Raw genomic sequence first — 17,533 nt, forward strand, 5'->3', positions numbered from 1 at the left:
CCCGTATTGTAAAAAATTCGCTGTGCCTAAACTTTATTGACTGACTGTAGTTAACTTTTTGTTCTACTTGCAAGATAATTTCATACTCAGTTTTTTTTAACCGACTTTAAATAAAGAAGAAGGTTATCAATTCGTCGGAATATTTATTTTTTTATATATGTTACCATATAACTTTAGACCACGTTAACCGATTTCGATAATTCATCGCAAAGGTGCTACCCTAAGGGTGGTCCCATACTAATTTTATTTAGATCCGATAATTCGATCGTGAAGAAATTAACGGTAGATCTAAGTTTTTATATGAAAATTGAAGTCGGTTGTGTTTTTTTTTTGCGTAAAAATTACTTGTTAGTTCTATTTTTTAACCAACTTCAAAAAAGGAATATTTTATTTTTATGTTTTTTTTTTATGTATGTTACCGCATAACTTTAGACCACGTTAACCGATTCCTATAATTCTTTTTTTAAACGAAAGTTAATAAATTTGTATGGACCACCTCATACTAATTTAGTTTAGATCCGATCATTGGATCACCACAAACTAACGGTACTCGTAAATTTTTATATGAGAATTGAAGTCGGTTGTGCTTTTTCTTAAAAATTACTTGTTATCTCTAGAAATATTTCGACCCCGTCGCCACCTAGCAGTTCCAAACAGGTTTATAGACTCTACTATCGTTACCTGCGATTTTAAATCCGTGTGTATGCTTATAGCTCACGATCCAAGTAAATCAAGTAAATCGAACAAAAATAGATACATTGGAGGTTTAAAGCTGTTTTATTTTAAATTATATTATTCTTCTCCCGATTAGGAGAATTTTCCAAATCTACAATTTCAATATAGACGCATACAGACATATGTATGTACATACATATTTGGCTTTTTGATAACTAGAAAAATAAGTTTCACGCAATTTTTATAATTTTAAAAAGTTAGTATTGGTAAATATGAAATAAATAGATACAAATGCGAAATACATACATACATACATAGGGATGTATTCATTCAATACCCAGCAAAAACGTCTCTTATCTGTTGTAATAGATAAAAACATCAAAAATTCGTACTCATCGCTTACTCTTTAGATTACGGAACGCTTTATTTTAACATAGACATGTCGTTAAACAATTGCTTGTAATCTATAGGGTAAGAGAAAGTCCATTTTGAGATATTTGTAATGCATTCTTTAACTAAACACAAATCAAAGCGGTTACCGAAATGAGGAAAAAATTTTACTGGGTAGTGCCAGTGATTCAATAAATATACAGACGCATACATCTACGTACGTTAGTAATTAAAGGTACATCCTAAGCATTATAATTTAGTCCTTATCTTGCGGCACTCGAATGTGCGGCGTAAAGTCGTAGGTCATAATCTTTGGTGCAAGAAAACCGCCATAACCGCTTTGCCCCTTATGATATATGCCGAGGCCGGAAAGAGGCACTGGAGGATTGGATACCACTTCCTGTGTATCAATAAAAGGCACAGTGCTTTGCGCAGCATCTTTTTCCAAGCTCGTATTGACAAAGTCAATGTACTGGTTGTGTCGAGAGTCTGGTATAGATTTGACAATAGTGCGTGTAGACATATCCGGGCTGTGAAGATTTATTTTTTGCCTTAAAATACCGAACATTTAGTAAGATGATTTGTTTCAGACGTAAATTCCATTCCAAGTTACCTTCGGTCGCCGCTAACATCTGTGTTGTCGTTGGATTTCCAAAAGCTATTGATTTCCGGATTTATTAATTTGCCAGCTTTAAAGTCGTATTCGGCTAGCTTGGCCTCTACGTTCAAATGGGCGCCAACCACTCGGAATCGCACACCAACGACAACGTATGAATTGTCGTCTGTGTAGATGTCGTCCAAGTCGACCGAGCGGCTTTCGAAACTAAGCGTGTGATAGTCCCGCCCATTACGCACGTCTCTATCGAATATTTTATAGTCTTCAAACGGCTTCCAAGAGAGGCTAGTTCGATTTATGGCACCTCGTGGTAAAAGTTGTCCTTCTTGAATTTGTAAGTGAAATATACGATTATTTTTCACGAAACGTAAGCCAGTGACGACCCTAAATATTTAGACATGGAAAATGAGGAAACCGCTTTCATTAATCGCTCAATAATAATGTCTTGAAGGAGGCTTACTTATTGTTTTCCACATCAGATACTGTTTCGCGAAGATTGAAGTAGCGATCAGATTTAATACTAATCTCATCGCACAAACAAAAGCAGTAGCTGCAATGCCAGAAAAGATAGCGCCACCAGGAGTCCACCTGTAGATATGTACATATGTATGTATATGAATGTGTCAGAATACACCCTTATGTAGGAATATCTCTTCAGTTTTTAGAAAGTGATATATGTACATATGTATGGAATGTGCTCTTACCTTTGTTGTGCCACGCACACAGGCTGATCGCTGACCAAGTACGCGCCCATTTTCATATTCAATGTATTCATAGCGCCGCGTACTATTACGGCTCTGTAATAAAAAAAAAGGAGTTCGCTTAAATAATGTGTAATATTTAATAAGTAATGCTCGTTACACATACAGCAGGGCACACCCACATGTCTGAGTCCACAAATGTGCAGTGATACAATTTACCAGAACATCTGGGTTGGCGTGCGCAGTACAGATCTTTAAAGCAACCCTCCGATCTGGTTGATTGGTAAAAATCGCAAGTCTCACGGCAGGTTTCCTCCTTATTCAAGTCAACTTCATTCTCGATGTAGCCCTGTAAAAGCCGAGTCACCTCATCGTAATTTTTGCCCCGTACAAATTTAGCAGGATCGCAACGCCACACAATGCGATCGGCGCGCCGCATAACTTCTCGCAATAATTTTAGCGTGCGCTCAGTTCGTTTCTCAAAGTCCATGCGCATTAAATCGACCTCTTGTGTAAAGTTACCTGTAATATATAGAAATATCAATACAGTTTTAAGTGCTAATCTCTCTGGTCCATAATTGTAGTTTGCCTTTGCCGTAGATCCTTAACATCATCCAGGAAAACTGCATCATAGTGTAGCCCTTTAGTTCGGTTAGGGCTATATCCGCATACAGCGAATTAAGGAACTGCTGGGCCGATTGTTTTGTGTGGCATATTTGGTCCATCGATTCCTGTAAACAAACAATTTTTCATTTTTTATTGTTAAGAATGGGATCGGTAAAAGTAAGTACATATCGCACACCTAGATCTAAAGTGCGATCAACTCAAAAAAAAAAAATAAATAAAAATTAGGACAATTTTTTGCATAAATCAATGAATGCAAATATATTTTTCTTAATGATTATATACACTAACTAAGAAACTACTATTATGCCGGTTTTTGTATTAATTGCATCGAATTTGTACGATCCCCAAGCAGTTATATTTCCCGATCTGAATTTTGAGTTAGCTCATTAAGATCTAGGTGTGCCGATACGTACATATATGCCTATATATATGAATATACATATGGTATGTTAAAAATATGTATGTATAAAAAGATCTTTCACATCTACGAACATTTTTAATACAGAAAGTGTTTACCTAGGCTTGTTAAATACTTTCTAAAAAACAGTTTGCGCATTAGGGTGCATGTGTAAAAATTCATGGCCTTGCTTTTTTATTCGAAGGGCAACTGTGGGTTTTTTTTTGCAGATACTGAAACTTGAGTTGCTTTATGAAGCCCTGGTATTTCGTAGCTTCATTCCAGCTCTATTTGCTTTGTTCTTTCTTATTTCGTAGTTTGTGGTCACTTTAGGGCTGACAGTTTAAAAGGCATACATTTAAAGTGCATATGTAGAAAGTACGTATATATATAGTTATACCGTTTCTTAACGCGCATATGTATGTGTGCATTTCTATTGTTTACCTAGATTTGCCAATCGAATTGGCGTTATGAGAATTGGCATATGTTTTTAAATTGCTTGAATGCATATGCATGCATGTATGTAATCAACTCCATCAGCAATTTAATTAAAAATTTAATAAAGTATGTAGAAACCCGTCGAGGCAAAGTTAATTCCATGCATTTTTCGCAGGCAAATTAATATATATACATATGTGTTATAACTAACTGGCTTCTATTTTCAATAGTGTGAATAGCGTGATTTGTTGAAATTTTTTACGATAATAACTGAATCAAATGCATATTACGATGAAATGTGCACCACCTAGCCACATTCGTGAACAGCTGCTTAAATACTGTCTGTCTGTCTGTCTCTACATAAGCATTTCATTTTTGTTCCATTTGGTATTCGAATCTATGGACATTCCTAAAATATGCCCACAGCGACTTTAAACTGACCAGCATTGCTCTGTAATACAGTGCTTGCTTCACCATCACTAGTTCGACATCCTGGAAAATGCGCGACATTGAAAAGGTGTTGTCGTTACGTAGCGCCGTCTCGCAGATGTCCAGTACGGCGCGCTCATTTAGCTCAGCTGTGTTGTTGTGCTCGGTCATGAAATTCTGCAAATGCATGAAATAAAGTATTTAAAATGCGGTCACCACATATCGTTCCCACTGCACATACATATGTACATATGTATGCATACAAGCACATAACGTTACCACTATATATAGTACATAGAAAGGTCCTAACTCATTTTTTTTTTCGAAATTCCGCTTTGTACAAAAGTGAGAAGATTACTCACTAACGACTAACGAAAGAATTTAATAACAACTAACAACTACATCATTAAATTAGTTTTTGTGCTTATTACAAAACCAGGGCTTTGATAAAATTCGCAACGAAAGATCCTTGGTTTTTATAAACTTTTATAACCAATTTGTACAAAAACAAATATATTAGATAGGGCCTTTCCATATCAAGGTGTGACGATATGTTTCACACTGATTTGTATAGTAATAGCGCACCTTATAGTAACCGAATATGCTGTCGATTTGCAGCAAGTCGCGCTCCAGTAGACTCCATTCGTAGTGATTTAGTATATCATACTTTCCCACCTCGAAATTGCTTTGTAGGTTGTCATTAACAAATTTGCGATGCGAGTCGTAAACTTTTCGCAGTTGCGAACTTTTGCTGGTACCGTCTCTATTCAAGTAATCCCACAACGAGTCCTGTAGGGCGAAGTACTCGCGTCGTGTTGCGTCGACTTGTAAATCGGCAATTTGTAGCTTCAACTGTGCCTGCGCCAGCGCCGATAAGCATACACCAATTAGTTGTGTCAAGAGGAGCAATCGGAGATCAGTTGCCATTACGCAGTGGTTTTTGCGCTTCCTAAGTAACAGCATATTTGCTGTGTTGGTTAAGTTTAAGTTTTGATTGTTGTTTTGATTTAGCGTTGTGTTTTGTTTTATTATTATTTGTTATCACCACAAGAGATGAAAATGTCTTTTTTGACCTCGAGCATAGGTTTTATATTAGATTAGTAAAAAAAAGCTGTATGCTGTAAGCCGTTTGCGTGAAATGTATACAGTTGGACTAAACTTTATTACGATTCGACATTTTTATGCACATTTTATGTACGTGCAAACGTCTGACTGTGTGTAGCTTATTGTCTGTTGGATAAACGAAATCTCATCGCAATTCAATAATTTCACGTCTTTGTTTTCTCCTCCGTGTTTCACACAAACACTTATTCTGTGTTGATGACGTCTGATGCGCTTTCGTTTTGGCATTCACAACCACCTCTGTTCGACACGGAAATTCGTTTATCACTTTGAAAATTTCTTATTTTATGCTGTTTTCAGCAGAAAAGTAAAAAATATCGAAGCTCTACTGAAATGACAATGCTAATTTAACTCTTTTCTATGTAGAAATGCTTAGTATTACGCGATCCAAATGGAAGTGGATTGGTTCTTTACTTTTGTTTAATTTTAAAACAATTGTGTGGTGCCGCGCTGTGACGAGCCACTTTGTCTGTTTTGTTCAGTATGCAAAGCTAAAGTAAAAACACGGCGATAGAATGGGAATTTTATTTTGATGAGAGGCGAAACTCGTAACCAAGCTGAGAACAAAATCGAGGTCGAAACATGTAAACGAACTGAAAATGTTGAGGTGGGTAGACCACCAGTCAACGAATGGCGACGATTCCGCTAAATCTCAGCGCTGGCTGAGATTGTGAATCGATGATGAGGAGAGACATATGTACATATACTATGTATTTATATATGGAAGTAGATATGTGTGCGTACCTCCCGCTCTGATGAAGAGTGTGTTTTAGTGTTACCAGGTTAGCTTTTGAAGAATTGAGAATATCGGGCTAGCTTCGTGTCATTATTATGCCTCAAATATTTAATACTATGCTTTGAATAAAATATGGTCACTTGTTGATCCTTACCAGATTAGTTCAGGGTCTCAAAAGATGTACGTTTGTTGAAAGCTGTTGGGGTAACTATGCTTTGATGATCGAATAATGTAACATGTTTGCTCCAGTTGAAGACAATTCGTGGAAATGTAAAGTGCATATCGAGCCCTAACCGTCAAAACGATGGATGTAAGCGACACTCTTTTAATTTTCTTTTCGATGCAGAAATGTTCTTAGAGCATCTAGACGCATTTCTGCATCAAAATTAAAATTGAAAAATTGTCGCTTACATTTTTTGGCTTTTAGGGCTCGATATGAAGGCGTTGTTTTCTACTATCAGCTTTGTAGAAAAAATTTTCAATGACCATTTCGGGCTAGTTTCGGGACATTAAGATTTGACCGACAGCGAACACAATAACCTTAAATTCATAGTTCCCTTGTTGTTTTGTGATTTATCAATCAAAGAAAAACAGCTAAATATGCATATATTTATTAGCTAAAATTTGCATGTTTATCATTCTCTTCATCTGGCAGTTTGATAGTTTTCACAAACTCGCCCGAAAAAATATTCCGGGCGAACATGGGCTATTAAGAAACAAAAAATACTCTCTGAAACAAAAGGAAAACAAAATAGGCATTTTCGGGCACCCATTACGGGCCAGCAGAAAACACAGGCCTGTTACTAGTGAATAGCACTAGGATTTTTTTTATAAATTTCACACTCGCTTGATAGGGAAGCTGGGTTACGTATTATGCGAAAATTTAATTAATGTTTGTATGTATATACGAAGATCTTTTGAAGATTGTTATACAGTGTCTGCGACACTCTAAAAGACCCATGCAAGCAATTTACATCACATTCAAAATATTTATAAATTTAGGTGAAATAGTTTTTAGAGATAAAAGGTGTGATATGTAGTTTAGCGGATGAGCACAAATATAAGTTACCCAAGTGGGTCTAGTGTCTAAGTCTAAAAGTTCTTATCCGTGCTTCACAGGAAAGTCTGAATCTGAATTGAAATATCTCTCGACTGTTGCCGCAAACGGGGTCGGATAAATCTAGCATGTGTTATTGAGTCTTATTATGTTAAAAGAAATTATGATTTGTAACTTGTAACTGTTTAAAACGCTGACAATTTTTAACTTAATTTTTAATGAGATTCAACTTTTTCTATAATTATTGTCAAGTAGATTTTTGTTAACGCTTGGTCACATTGGTTGGTGTGTTCGTTGGTTTTACACCTGCATGTAGACAGATGCGGAGAAGAGCGAGCATTATGTATATTTGTATGTACATACATATATTGTACGTATGTGCCTGTGAGTGACTTGACTATGGGCTATGTTATTCGAATTTGCTACGTTGTCTTTTGATAGTAATTTTAAGCCAAGCTTCGGCGATTTAGCAGAGCTAATCGTGAGCAGGTTTTTACAGTTGTAAATATTATTATTAGTTTTAAATCAACCTGCTGACTAAGTATAAGATCCGTCATCTACTACATAGTTCTTAACAGTCTATATATAGTATATAGTTTTTAACAGTCCTGACTAAATTTAATTAGTTTCGTTTTTCCAATACTACATTTGCGGAATATGTGACAAAAATAACGTTGTAACGTTGCCAAACTGCCTAAATGATCTTTATCGGTTAGTTCCCTGATTATTAAATTTGTTATAATTGCTGATCATTATTTAGGGCCCCCAAGTATATTAATTATTTACTATTTTACTATTTAATTTTGTCTAAACATATTTGCTTCCATCTTATCGGATGTCTTGCCCTAAAGTGCTTGCTCTTACTCTTCTTGCACTTACTTCTCATTCAACATGTGTTCATTCTCACATTTTTAAATTGCATTCACATTTTTCAGCTGCCCTGTGCATGGGTCAGCACTGTTGGCAAATCATGGTTGCCATGGTCAACAAAAAATTGTTTTCCTCTGGTTTGGAAATCATTTAGGATTTATGATTAATTTTATAAACTCATCGCTTACAGTAGCATATCCTCTACTACATACATTTGTTTGTATATAGTATGTGTCTGCTATTGCACTGCGTCAAGTCACTTGACTCGAATTAATTTATTCGCTTTAAGTAATCTTTTACAGTATTGCTATTTACCAGTCTTCTCATTCTTTGTTGGCACATGAATTGTTGAATGAGTCACACAACTATTCGTNCATATTTACAAAATACAGTACCATGCTATCCTTGAGTTTTCGTTAGGTGCATATGTATGTATATCTAGGATTGCCGGCGGCAATATTGAGTGTTTACCTCGTAAGATATTGCCAGCATGGACAACATATTTGCTGTTGTGTTCTCCTTTTCTTCTGGGCCAAGTAATATTAAATGCAAGCGATCCATCAAATGATGTACCGAGTGCGCATTGGGCGACACTGTCCATTCGGCGAAGGTAATCAGAGTGCTGGCTTCAAGTTTGTCCTGATACTCCTCGTACTTCTGCATTTGTTGGAAACGCGAGGATATGCGGTTCATCGTATCGTGAATGTCATTCATTTTGGCCATAAGCGGTGCATTGCTATTCATAAATGCAGTCACAGATTCAACAGCCAAAGCGACGTTTTCAGCATACTAAATAAAAGCAGTTTAAGTTCATGATATTTGTTACATACATACATATATGTCATATATGCAAGCATGTGCGTGCGTGAGCAAACCTTTTGTTCTGCCTGGTCTATTTGACGGCTCATTTCCTTCAAGCGTTTCAAAACTTTACGTTGTTTTTCGCGCATCAAAGGTAACTCGATGCTTTGAGCGATTTGTGATTGTTGAACAATGTCCCATGCCTTTAGTACACCAACAGTAACTTCTTTCACCACATGAATAATATCAAGTACATCCTCTATAACGGCATCGGCGGGCGGTGGTGTGGCGAAGAATAGAAGGAAAACTACCACCAGCCAAGACAAATGGCATGGTAAATACATGGTTGTGTTTTTATATTTGTTTCAGCAGGTATTGTAGCTGGTTGTTTGAGATCTTTGTAATTTCTTTAACGTTAATAAAGTGTTAAAACATTTTTTCCCAATAAATAGCGAAGAAGTTGCTTTTTAAGAAGAGTAACTAAACAAACAGGAAAAAGATGTATTTAAACACGTTTCACCGAAAATACCACTTCACGCACACCAAACACCGCGTCAACGCTCGTCAGAGGCCAATACACGAATAAAGAAATTTATTAACTAACTCGGAGAGTCAAGTGCGCTCAAAGAGCACTCGTAAATGTTGATAGCGACATTGCCATTACGCTACAGTCTGTTAACTGTACTCCCACTTCGAAATGTTAAATTGCAGCTGCATACTCAAATGCATTAGGGAGGTCCAAATATTTGTGAAAAATTAAAGTCTGAATTTTAATGCTCTCGCCCCTAGGATTGTTCTATATCCAAAAAAATATACCTCTGTTTTTTATTTCGCCTTTTTTACCACCCATTTTTTGGGGGACTTGTGAAAAAACAGTTATGGGCCATTCCATTGTGACTGGTGGGACATTTTACTCCAGAATGTGATCAATTGTGAATTTTAACTATGTCGTCAGAGCTTATATAAGAGCGAAAGGTATTTTTTAACATAGAACGATAACTAATTTATTGCTTTAACAAAAATACCAAACGATTTCTTAGTTTTATGTAACTATCATTTGAATGAATGTGACTGGTGGGACACTGAAAAGAACCCTATTTACCCTATTTTACCCTAAAGCACTCAAAGATGAATTTTAGCCAAAACACTTAATCTTCACGAACAATGTTTTTGTGTTGTAAACTATGAACTATAAATACGCTTTCGTTTTCATAAAAAATGAGGTTTATATAATCTTCATAGAAATATTAAAAAATATTTAAAGTTGTGACTGGTGTAAAGTAATTATGCATGCAATAAAAGTTTCCATAGACAAAAATTACAACTTCTTTTGATTTTTTTAAAACTTCACAAAAAGGTAATGAAATGTAGTCATTTAAAAAGAGGTTACTACTGAAATACAGATAATTAGGGCACATTTAAATTTACGTCGTTTTCTTCGTTTCAAAGGAATATTAAAAAGTTGGGTATTGTTATTGAAATCCCTGATTGAAAAATATTGATTTCCAAGAATACCGTACCATTTCTACGAAAAATAGTTTATTTCCCGACATAAAACACATGGGAAACTATGAGCGTTTTAAGCGACCTCTAAATTCGTTTTTGATATCAAAATAAAATAATAGAGGTATAATTTTTTCGGCATAGGCCAACTCCAGGAGGTGAGAGCTCGCTCTAATGTATGCACACTTGTGGCCAGGTGATTAAGTTAAGTGACATTTTGACCAAGTTTGGTTTTTTTCTTTTGTTTATTTAATGTTTATAATTATAAAAATTCCACAAACTAACAATTAAACCCAAAAACTTAAAACTTTTTATTCAGAATTTTAAGAAAAAATAGGTATGCCCATGCCCTCTTATAGTCCATTAAATTAGTAGGTTAAAGTGAAAATTTCAGAACGCTAGATAATCGCATTGATCTTGAATATTTTTGTTTTTTGCTGACGGTGACGGTGAATGAAAATGCACAACACTGTCAGACAAAAAAAAAAATATTAAAACGCGTCCTGAAATTTGCACTTTAATTTACTATAATTTAATCAACTATAAAAGCGCATACCCAAAATTTGTCTTAAAAATTCGGAATAAAAAGTTTAAATTGTATGGGTGTAATTGTTAAAGTTTTTTGAATGTTAATTTTTTTTTTTAAATTTTAAAATAAGGATTTATGTGGTGCTGGGTGTGTAATGTAGTAGGCAAAAAAAACCTTGTAAACATTAAATAAACAAAAGAAAAAAAAGCATTCCCGCATAAAAAAATAATAAAGAAACGTCACGAAATTTGTATACAATAGATATGAAGCTCGTTTGTTAATATAGAGATGTATGTAATTCTAAATTTACGTTTTTGGAGATTTAATAATGAAATTAAACCGCCTTCTATATTATTAAACGTGTACTATAACCAGTAATTCTGCATCAAAAATGTCGGTGTTTACTTACTACGGTCTTTTTAGTAAATTAGCGATATTTATTTGCATTTGTATGTACATTAGGGCGGCAAGAAAAAAATTCCAGCCACTCCCCAAATATCGAAGAATTCGAAAATAAGGATGCCCGTGTTTTTTTTTTTTAATTTATTTTGAAATCGGTTAACCAGTCATCAACGTTTAAATCACAGAAAAAAATTTTACGATAAGCAGTTTAGAATTGTGGTTGAATTTTGTCTTTGATTGTGCTACTAAACTCAAATGAGAAGAGCAGGAGCATTACTACCGGCATTATTATTACTCTAAAATCTATGTATATGAACCGTTTATTTTGAAAGTGGCATGAGTCACCTCGTACCTCTTGTGCTTAGAGGACCAGTTACTTGTAGCCGAACGCATCTGCAAATCGTTCTATCGTCGTAAAGTAATGGCAAAACCTTGCCTTGTACCATTGGTTGATTAAGTTGAACGAATAACCGACGCGTTAAGATACCAGTAACCGGCCATTTAAGCACAAGAGCTGGGAAGTGATTCATGTCACTTTCCAAATAAACGGCTCATATTTATATATATATGTATGTATGTACATACGTTCTTGTTCAATATAATAATAAGAACGAATGTCTTTGCACTACAAAAAGCAACGGTTTGTAAAGCCACGTTATATTTCGGAAATGCGCCATATCTAGCAGCGTCAAGCGTGCGAATCGAATTCTTAAATTTATGAAGAACTCATTTAATAGGAAAACAAAGCTATGAAAAGCTATTCAGGATATCTATGCAAGCGTGTGACAAAATTAGACGAGTTAATTCTACACTTACGCCAAAATCTGCCTAACCTTGCTTAATTGTACTATCATGATTTGAACTATAAATAATATTTATTTTTCTATTTAAAAAGTTGTTTAACTTTGTTTTTTTTTTTAACTACACTAGCCCTTTTCTAAATAACACATGGAGTGATTTTACAGTTGCTCGAAATTTTTGTTTATAAATAAACACAATGCATACACAAAAACGCTACTCGACTGTTTCGTTTTGATTTTGGAATTTTTACACAAAATACAAATACAAATATTTAAAGGTAGTTTCACTTCTTCCACATACCCGCCATGGCTCCCATTGTGCTTATGACATTTTCTTTTAAATTGAAGCTACCATATTCTTTGAAGGAATTAAAGAAGTGGTTATTTAGTTAAAAAAAAAAAAAATACTTCAAAAAAATATTTAAAAATAATTACATTTTGAGCATCATTTTATAGTGAGCTTTAAGTGATTTATTTCTAAATTAAATATAAAACGGAAGACAAGTAAAATACTCGTATTACATTTAGGGAGTTCACAAGGTGTTGTATACTGTCGTACTGTTGTATGTCATAAACTTTAAACGGCTAAAACTATAAGCTAACATAAAAGTTTTATTATGAAATTTCACACAATTAAAATATAGTTGGTGGTGATTTCAAGTCCTCTAAACATGTATTTAGCCGTTAAAAACTTTACAACATACAACAATACGACAAGTACGACACCTTGTGAACCACCCAATTGTGTTAGCTCTGCTAATGCTTGCGAGGTAAGCCATGTTTTCTTTCAGTTTTTAGTACCAAAATTGTCATCATGGCCAATGTCATCTACTAGTAAAGCGCAAAATGAACACCTCCGACGACACATTAGGGGTATTCTCTGAGTCTTGCAAAGCCCTTGCATGGTGCACAGATTGCACGGATTGCACGGTAAAAACCGGTTTTCGTATGGGACAGCTTTGCAAACCGTGCAATCCGTGCACCGTGCAAGGGCTTTGCAAGACTCAGAGAATACCCCTATTACGTTGTCAGTTGCAAAATAACGTGCAGCCGAAGTTATTTCCAAGCGCTGAACTTTTCTGAGCGACTGGTTTGCATTACGCGTAACTTATTTTGTAAAGCGGCTCAGATGTACATTCTTAATTCCTACTTACATAAGGCGGCCACGTTTTTGTTAAAGTAATGGAGATTCGGCAAGGAAGTGGTAAGGACCGCCAGGTGAAGGGCAATACCTTTCCAGCAACTTACACTTGATATTTTTGTGTTTGTACCAACACCCACAACGTGTTTTCCCCCTTTAAATAAAATCCTTCATAAACTTAAAAATAATTAATAATTAACGATAAACAATAAAAATAAAATAATTTAAAAATTTCGTGAACTCGGAGACTGGAGAACATCTGTCGTCGCGTTTTTGAGAAATTGCATTCCAAACTTAAATCGCGATTTCGCAAAACCAGCCGAAAGTTATCACACGGCTACGCTTATGGTCGAGTGTATGCAATCGCGGCATCCATCGAGCAGATAACTTTTTCATGTATAAATATTTGTGTAAAATGTGATGCACCAGCTCAGTTCAGATGACTACAACAGCTTCAGCCACCTCACGCGCTTTCATTCCCCGATCATCGAATATCATTTCACTTTTTATAATTTGTTTTTAAACTTCACGAAGTTGTTTGCTTTTAATCCGTTTTCCCGTCTCGTGAAAATATTTCATTCTGGAAAAGGGCTTTCATACCCTTTTTTCATATTTCATAGCTTATCTACATATACATATATGTACATATCTGTGGTCAAAAGCAATAAGCGCTTAGGTCGAATTAAGAAACAATTGAGTTATAATAGGCGATCCATCTAGACTTTGATTTTTAAGTCTAAATAAAAGACTTAAAACAGCACTGGAAATCGGAATCTTAACCCGAAAGAACATTCTCTGACATTTACTTTTTAAAATTATTTTAATTATATTTCTATTGTTGACATAGGTATCAGAAAATTTAATAGTCTTTACTAATGTAAAAAATAAATTTAAGATAGGTAGCGTCCACAGTAAAGTGCAATTACTTTAGAGTGAGCGAAAAAGTGAGAGTGTTGCAATTTTCTTTCCCTCTTCTTCATTGAGCGAAGAATAGATAAAATTTGACATTTGTTTACCGAAAGCAAAAGCAAAATACATGTAAGTTTGTTTTTGTACTACCGCTACCACCTTATATGAATTCGCCTTGTTTATCTAGCGATTTGTTTTTTAAAGAAATACAAAATTTTAAAATTTTTGTATCTAATATTTTAACTTCAAATATTTTCATATTTTTCAGAGCTTCTTTTATGAGATATTGGCGGGGAAATGGGTTCGCAATGGCTTACAAATCAAAGGTCAAGCTATGACTTATATACAGGCGAACTTCTGCAATTCTATGGCCGACATGGACCTCTTTTTTCTGCAAATCTGTGCTACGAACTTGCCACAGTACTTCTTTTTGCAGAACACAATCGAACTGTTTGGTGTGGGTCAGTGGCTAGAGTTGGCACCACTGAAGCAGCCCCAAAAGATGGAGCAGTGCTCGATGCTAGAGGGATTCCTAACATTTCTGGCAACGCTTGTTACCAGTCGTACCAATCTTGGCAACGACGAGGCTACACAATGTATAATTGAGATCAGCGCTTTACTGGCTACTGAAAATAAAACACACTCACAACTCTTAGAATTAATGCCTGAGAGATCGGGTAATGTACATACGAAAAACTTCGAAAATTTCCTTAAGAAGTTGTCTGTATATAAAGCGCCTTCCTCCGGCTCGGAAAACTTGGAACAAGGTCTTTTCACGCCAATAGATGATGTGTGGGAGGAATATTATGACCCTTTGCATGTGCTACTACGTGCCGTACATCGGAGGGATTTTCAATCTTCCCTCGATCGGTTTACAAATTACGTCAAGAGTAAGAATAAGATGCCCACGAGCGGTAACTTATGGCCACCGTTTCGCATGCCACGTCCTGTAGGCGCTGCTTTCAGCGATCCATGTCGCATTTTGAACTCTCGGGTTTTTCATTCTACCATACTTTCAATTTTGTTTCGGGCGGTGCACTCACGCGATGTATCTGAGCATCTGTTAGCTCTGGCAATTTTTCTCTTGGAGGTCGCTGTCGAAAAGAGTGAGGACACAAATGGCGCCAGCAATGATAAGGCTGCTGTAGTGGAATGTGAACCGAAAGGTAAACCCGGATATCCATTTGCAATGAGGCGGGATCCGCCCAAACTTTTCCATTGTTATCCGACGGATAATCTAAGCTGCAATTTGCGATATGTCGTTACGAAACTTTCCTTAAAGTCACACGAGCCGCAGGTTTCGCCAGCGAACTATCGTTCGAGTCAATTTTACGGTGATTTGGATTATGATGTGGAAACAGAGACGACGGCTGCATTGCCTATGATCGGTGGCAGTGATGACGACTTAGACGACGATTCGATGAGTGTGAGTGTGAGTGTGGCGGGCGCAACTTCGACAGCAATGGTGCGCATGCAGAATATGGAAGTGGCTTTGCCACCGGATCTATCTGTGGTGCCCGAACAAGGATTGGTCATTAGACAAGATAGTCAAGAAGACGATACTCTGCGAGACGACGATGATGCTATTGAGGGTGCCGCACCGTCAGTTGGATTTCGTTTCTCGCTGCAACCTATCACATTGCCCGAGAGTGGAATGGAAGTGGCTATCCGCAGAGAATTACAGTTACTGGCTGGTGGTAGTGTAGCGACTGGTGGGAGTGTGGGCGCTAGTGGTACATCGGGCGGAGGCTTAAGGAGGGCTACGGAAGCTCAACAACATCCGCAACAGCAAAATGAAATGTTTTCACCAACCAGCAATAATAGCAACAGCATGCTGTTGCCATTTCAGCGGGTGCAACCTGTGGCTGTGCCGGTCGGTAGTAGAAGCATAGTGCCCACAACAACAATGCGAGGAGTTTTAGGACGACGCACCTTCGATTCGAGTACTCGAAAACGGACTACACAGTTAGTAGACAATGCAATTGGGGGACAAAACAAGGACGAAGTTCTCATAGAGGAAAGTATACTTTCGTTGCTTTTAAAGCTACATTCTCAACTAAGTGGTACATTGGATAGCTTCTCATTGAGTGATGTTGAAGATGAGGAGGAAGAAGAAGAAGAAGATTCTACAGAAGGGACACACATTGAAGAGAGCGACGCGGAAAATAAGCACAATAAAAGTGCGACATGTGAATTGGGAAAGTCCGCAGCAGCATCATCAACAAGTACATCAGGCAATGCAAGCGTATTGAAGGTAGACGAATGGAGTCAGAAAGCGGGTAACGCTTCGAATTCTCCTACTGCCATGGATATAGACTGTTCGGAGGCAAGCACTTCGGCCGCAGCTTCCAACTTGAGTTTTGATTCTAGTCAACGCGAACAACCGTACAGCAGCACAATAAGAAAGCGAAATCGTAATTATAAAAAAATACGAGTATCCGATTCTCGAATTGGGGATGGTCCATATTTTATTGGTAATCTTATACGTAAAATAGCTAAGCGTGATGAGTTGTGTGCACAAAGCATTGATGAGATACGTTCGCGCCTTTGGCCGAACCAACGAGAAAAGCAAGCGGAGCAAAGGGCCCGCGAAGCCAGGGAAAAGGAGGAACGTCGGAAGCGCGCCCGCGAACGGCAAATGAAAATGATGGAAGAGTTCGCAAATAAGCAGAAGGAGTTCATGCAAACGGCGGCGCATAATATGGAGTGTGGCCTGGACGACGAAGACGATGATTTGTACGAAGAGCAGCCGCGCGAAAAAGAGTATGACTGCATTATTTGCAATTGCACAACACCCAGCACGGAATCCAATCCTATTGGGCTTGTGGTATTGGTTGAATCCAGTGGCATTGTTGGACATCGGCGTCGCACCGCTGAACGTTTGCCATTGCCGCTTTGTCACGAAGACGAGGAGCGCCTAAAGCTGACCACAAGGTTAGCCACTGAGTTCAATCGACGAACTGATTTGCTAAGTTTAAAATTTGGCGAAGAGTCTTGGTATCTCTCCAACAACATGGCCTACGAGAATGGTGTACATGTTCAATCGTGTGGCCACCATGTTCATCTCACTTGCCTGGATGCATACTTGAAAACACTCTACGCCACTCAGCGCCAGCATCAGCATGAACGAGGCGAGTTTTATTGTCCGGTATGCAGACAGCTCTCTAACTCGGTGTTGCCATTGAGTCCTCAACTAGACAGGCCCACTCCCATGGTGCGCTCGGGCACTCAACCTTTCGAGCAACTAGTAGCCGAGTTGACAAACTTAATCAAAGAAAATGCGCGCCCAACGGTAAGCACTTATACTTGGTTTACACCAGGTGCGCACCCAGAAAATTCTCTTAAAGATAAGTTTTTGGTGGCGTAAAAAGTCATAAGGGTTTTTTTTTT

At 37.1% G+C, this 17,533-nt stretch overlaps 2 protein-coding genes across 3 annotated transcripts in view; one reads left to right on the forward strand and one right to left on the reverse strand.

Moving 5' to 3' along the window:
- LOC108370495 (E3 ubiquitin-protein ligase UBR3-like) overlaps nucleotides 1-17,533 on the forward strand; it is a 45,749-nt gene that overhangs the window by 20,941 nt on the left and 7,275 nt on the right. The window contains 1 exon segment of the mRNA XM_017625824.1: nucleotides 14,412-17,435. Within this exon segment, the coding sequence (XP_017481313.1) occupies nucleotides 14,412-17,435 (3,024 nt within the window).
- Nucleotides 758-9,427, reverse strand: LOC108370494 (uncharacterized). Of its 2 annotated transcripts, none has more exons than XM_017625822.1 (8): nucleotides 8,934-9,427; nucleotides 8,530-8,847; nucleotides 2,972-3,113; nucleotides 2,549-2,904; nucleotides 2,386-2,478; nucleotides 2,142-2,269; nucleotides 1,679-2,065; nucleotides 758-1,616 (listed from the first exon to the last, which is right to left on the reverse strand). In XM_017625822.1, exons 1-8 carry the CDS (start codon nucleotides 9,201-9,203, stop codon nucleotides 1,322-1,324), a joined length of 1,989 nt encoding a protein of 662 aa, XP_017481311.1. In that variant the 5' UTR covers nucleotides 9,204-9,427; the 3' UTR covers nucleotides 758-1,321. The 2 variants fall into 2 exon arrangements, with proteins under 2 accessions (XP_017481311.1, XP_017481312.1); XM_017625823.1 differs by lacking the exons at nucleotides 8,530-8,847; nucleotides 8,934-9,427 and adding exons at nucleotides 4,286-4,450; nucleotides 4,859-5,802.

This window comes from Rhagoletis zephyria, unplaced genomic scaffold, assembly GCF_001687245.7.
Source record: "Rhagoletis zephyria isolate East Lansing unplaced genomic scaffold, Rhagoletis_zephyria_1.1 Rzeph_scaffold_04277, whole genome shotgun sequence".
Lineage (NCBI taxonomy): Eukaryota > Metazoa > Arthropoda > Insecta > Diptera > Tephritidae > Rhagoletis > Rhagoletis zephyria.

Coding starts and splice junctions, on each gene's coding strand:
- LOC108370494 (XM_017625822.1), bottom strand. CDS start 9,203: ATGTATTTACCATGCCATTTGTCTTGGCTGGTGGTAGTTTTCCTTCTA. Junction 3,114..8,529: donor TGCTGGCAATATCTTACGAG/GTAAACACTCAA, acceptor GTTTGTTTACAG/GAATCGATGGACCAAATATG. Junction 2,066..2,141: donor TCTGATGTGGAAAACAATAA/GTAAGCCTCCTT, acceptor CTAAATATTTAG/GGTCGTCACTGGCTTACGTT.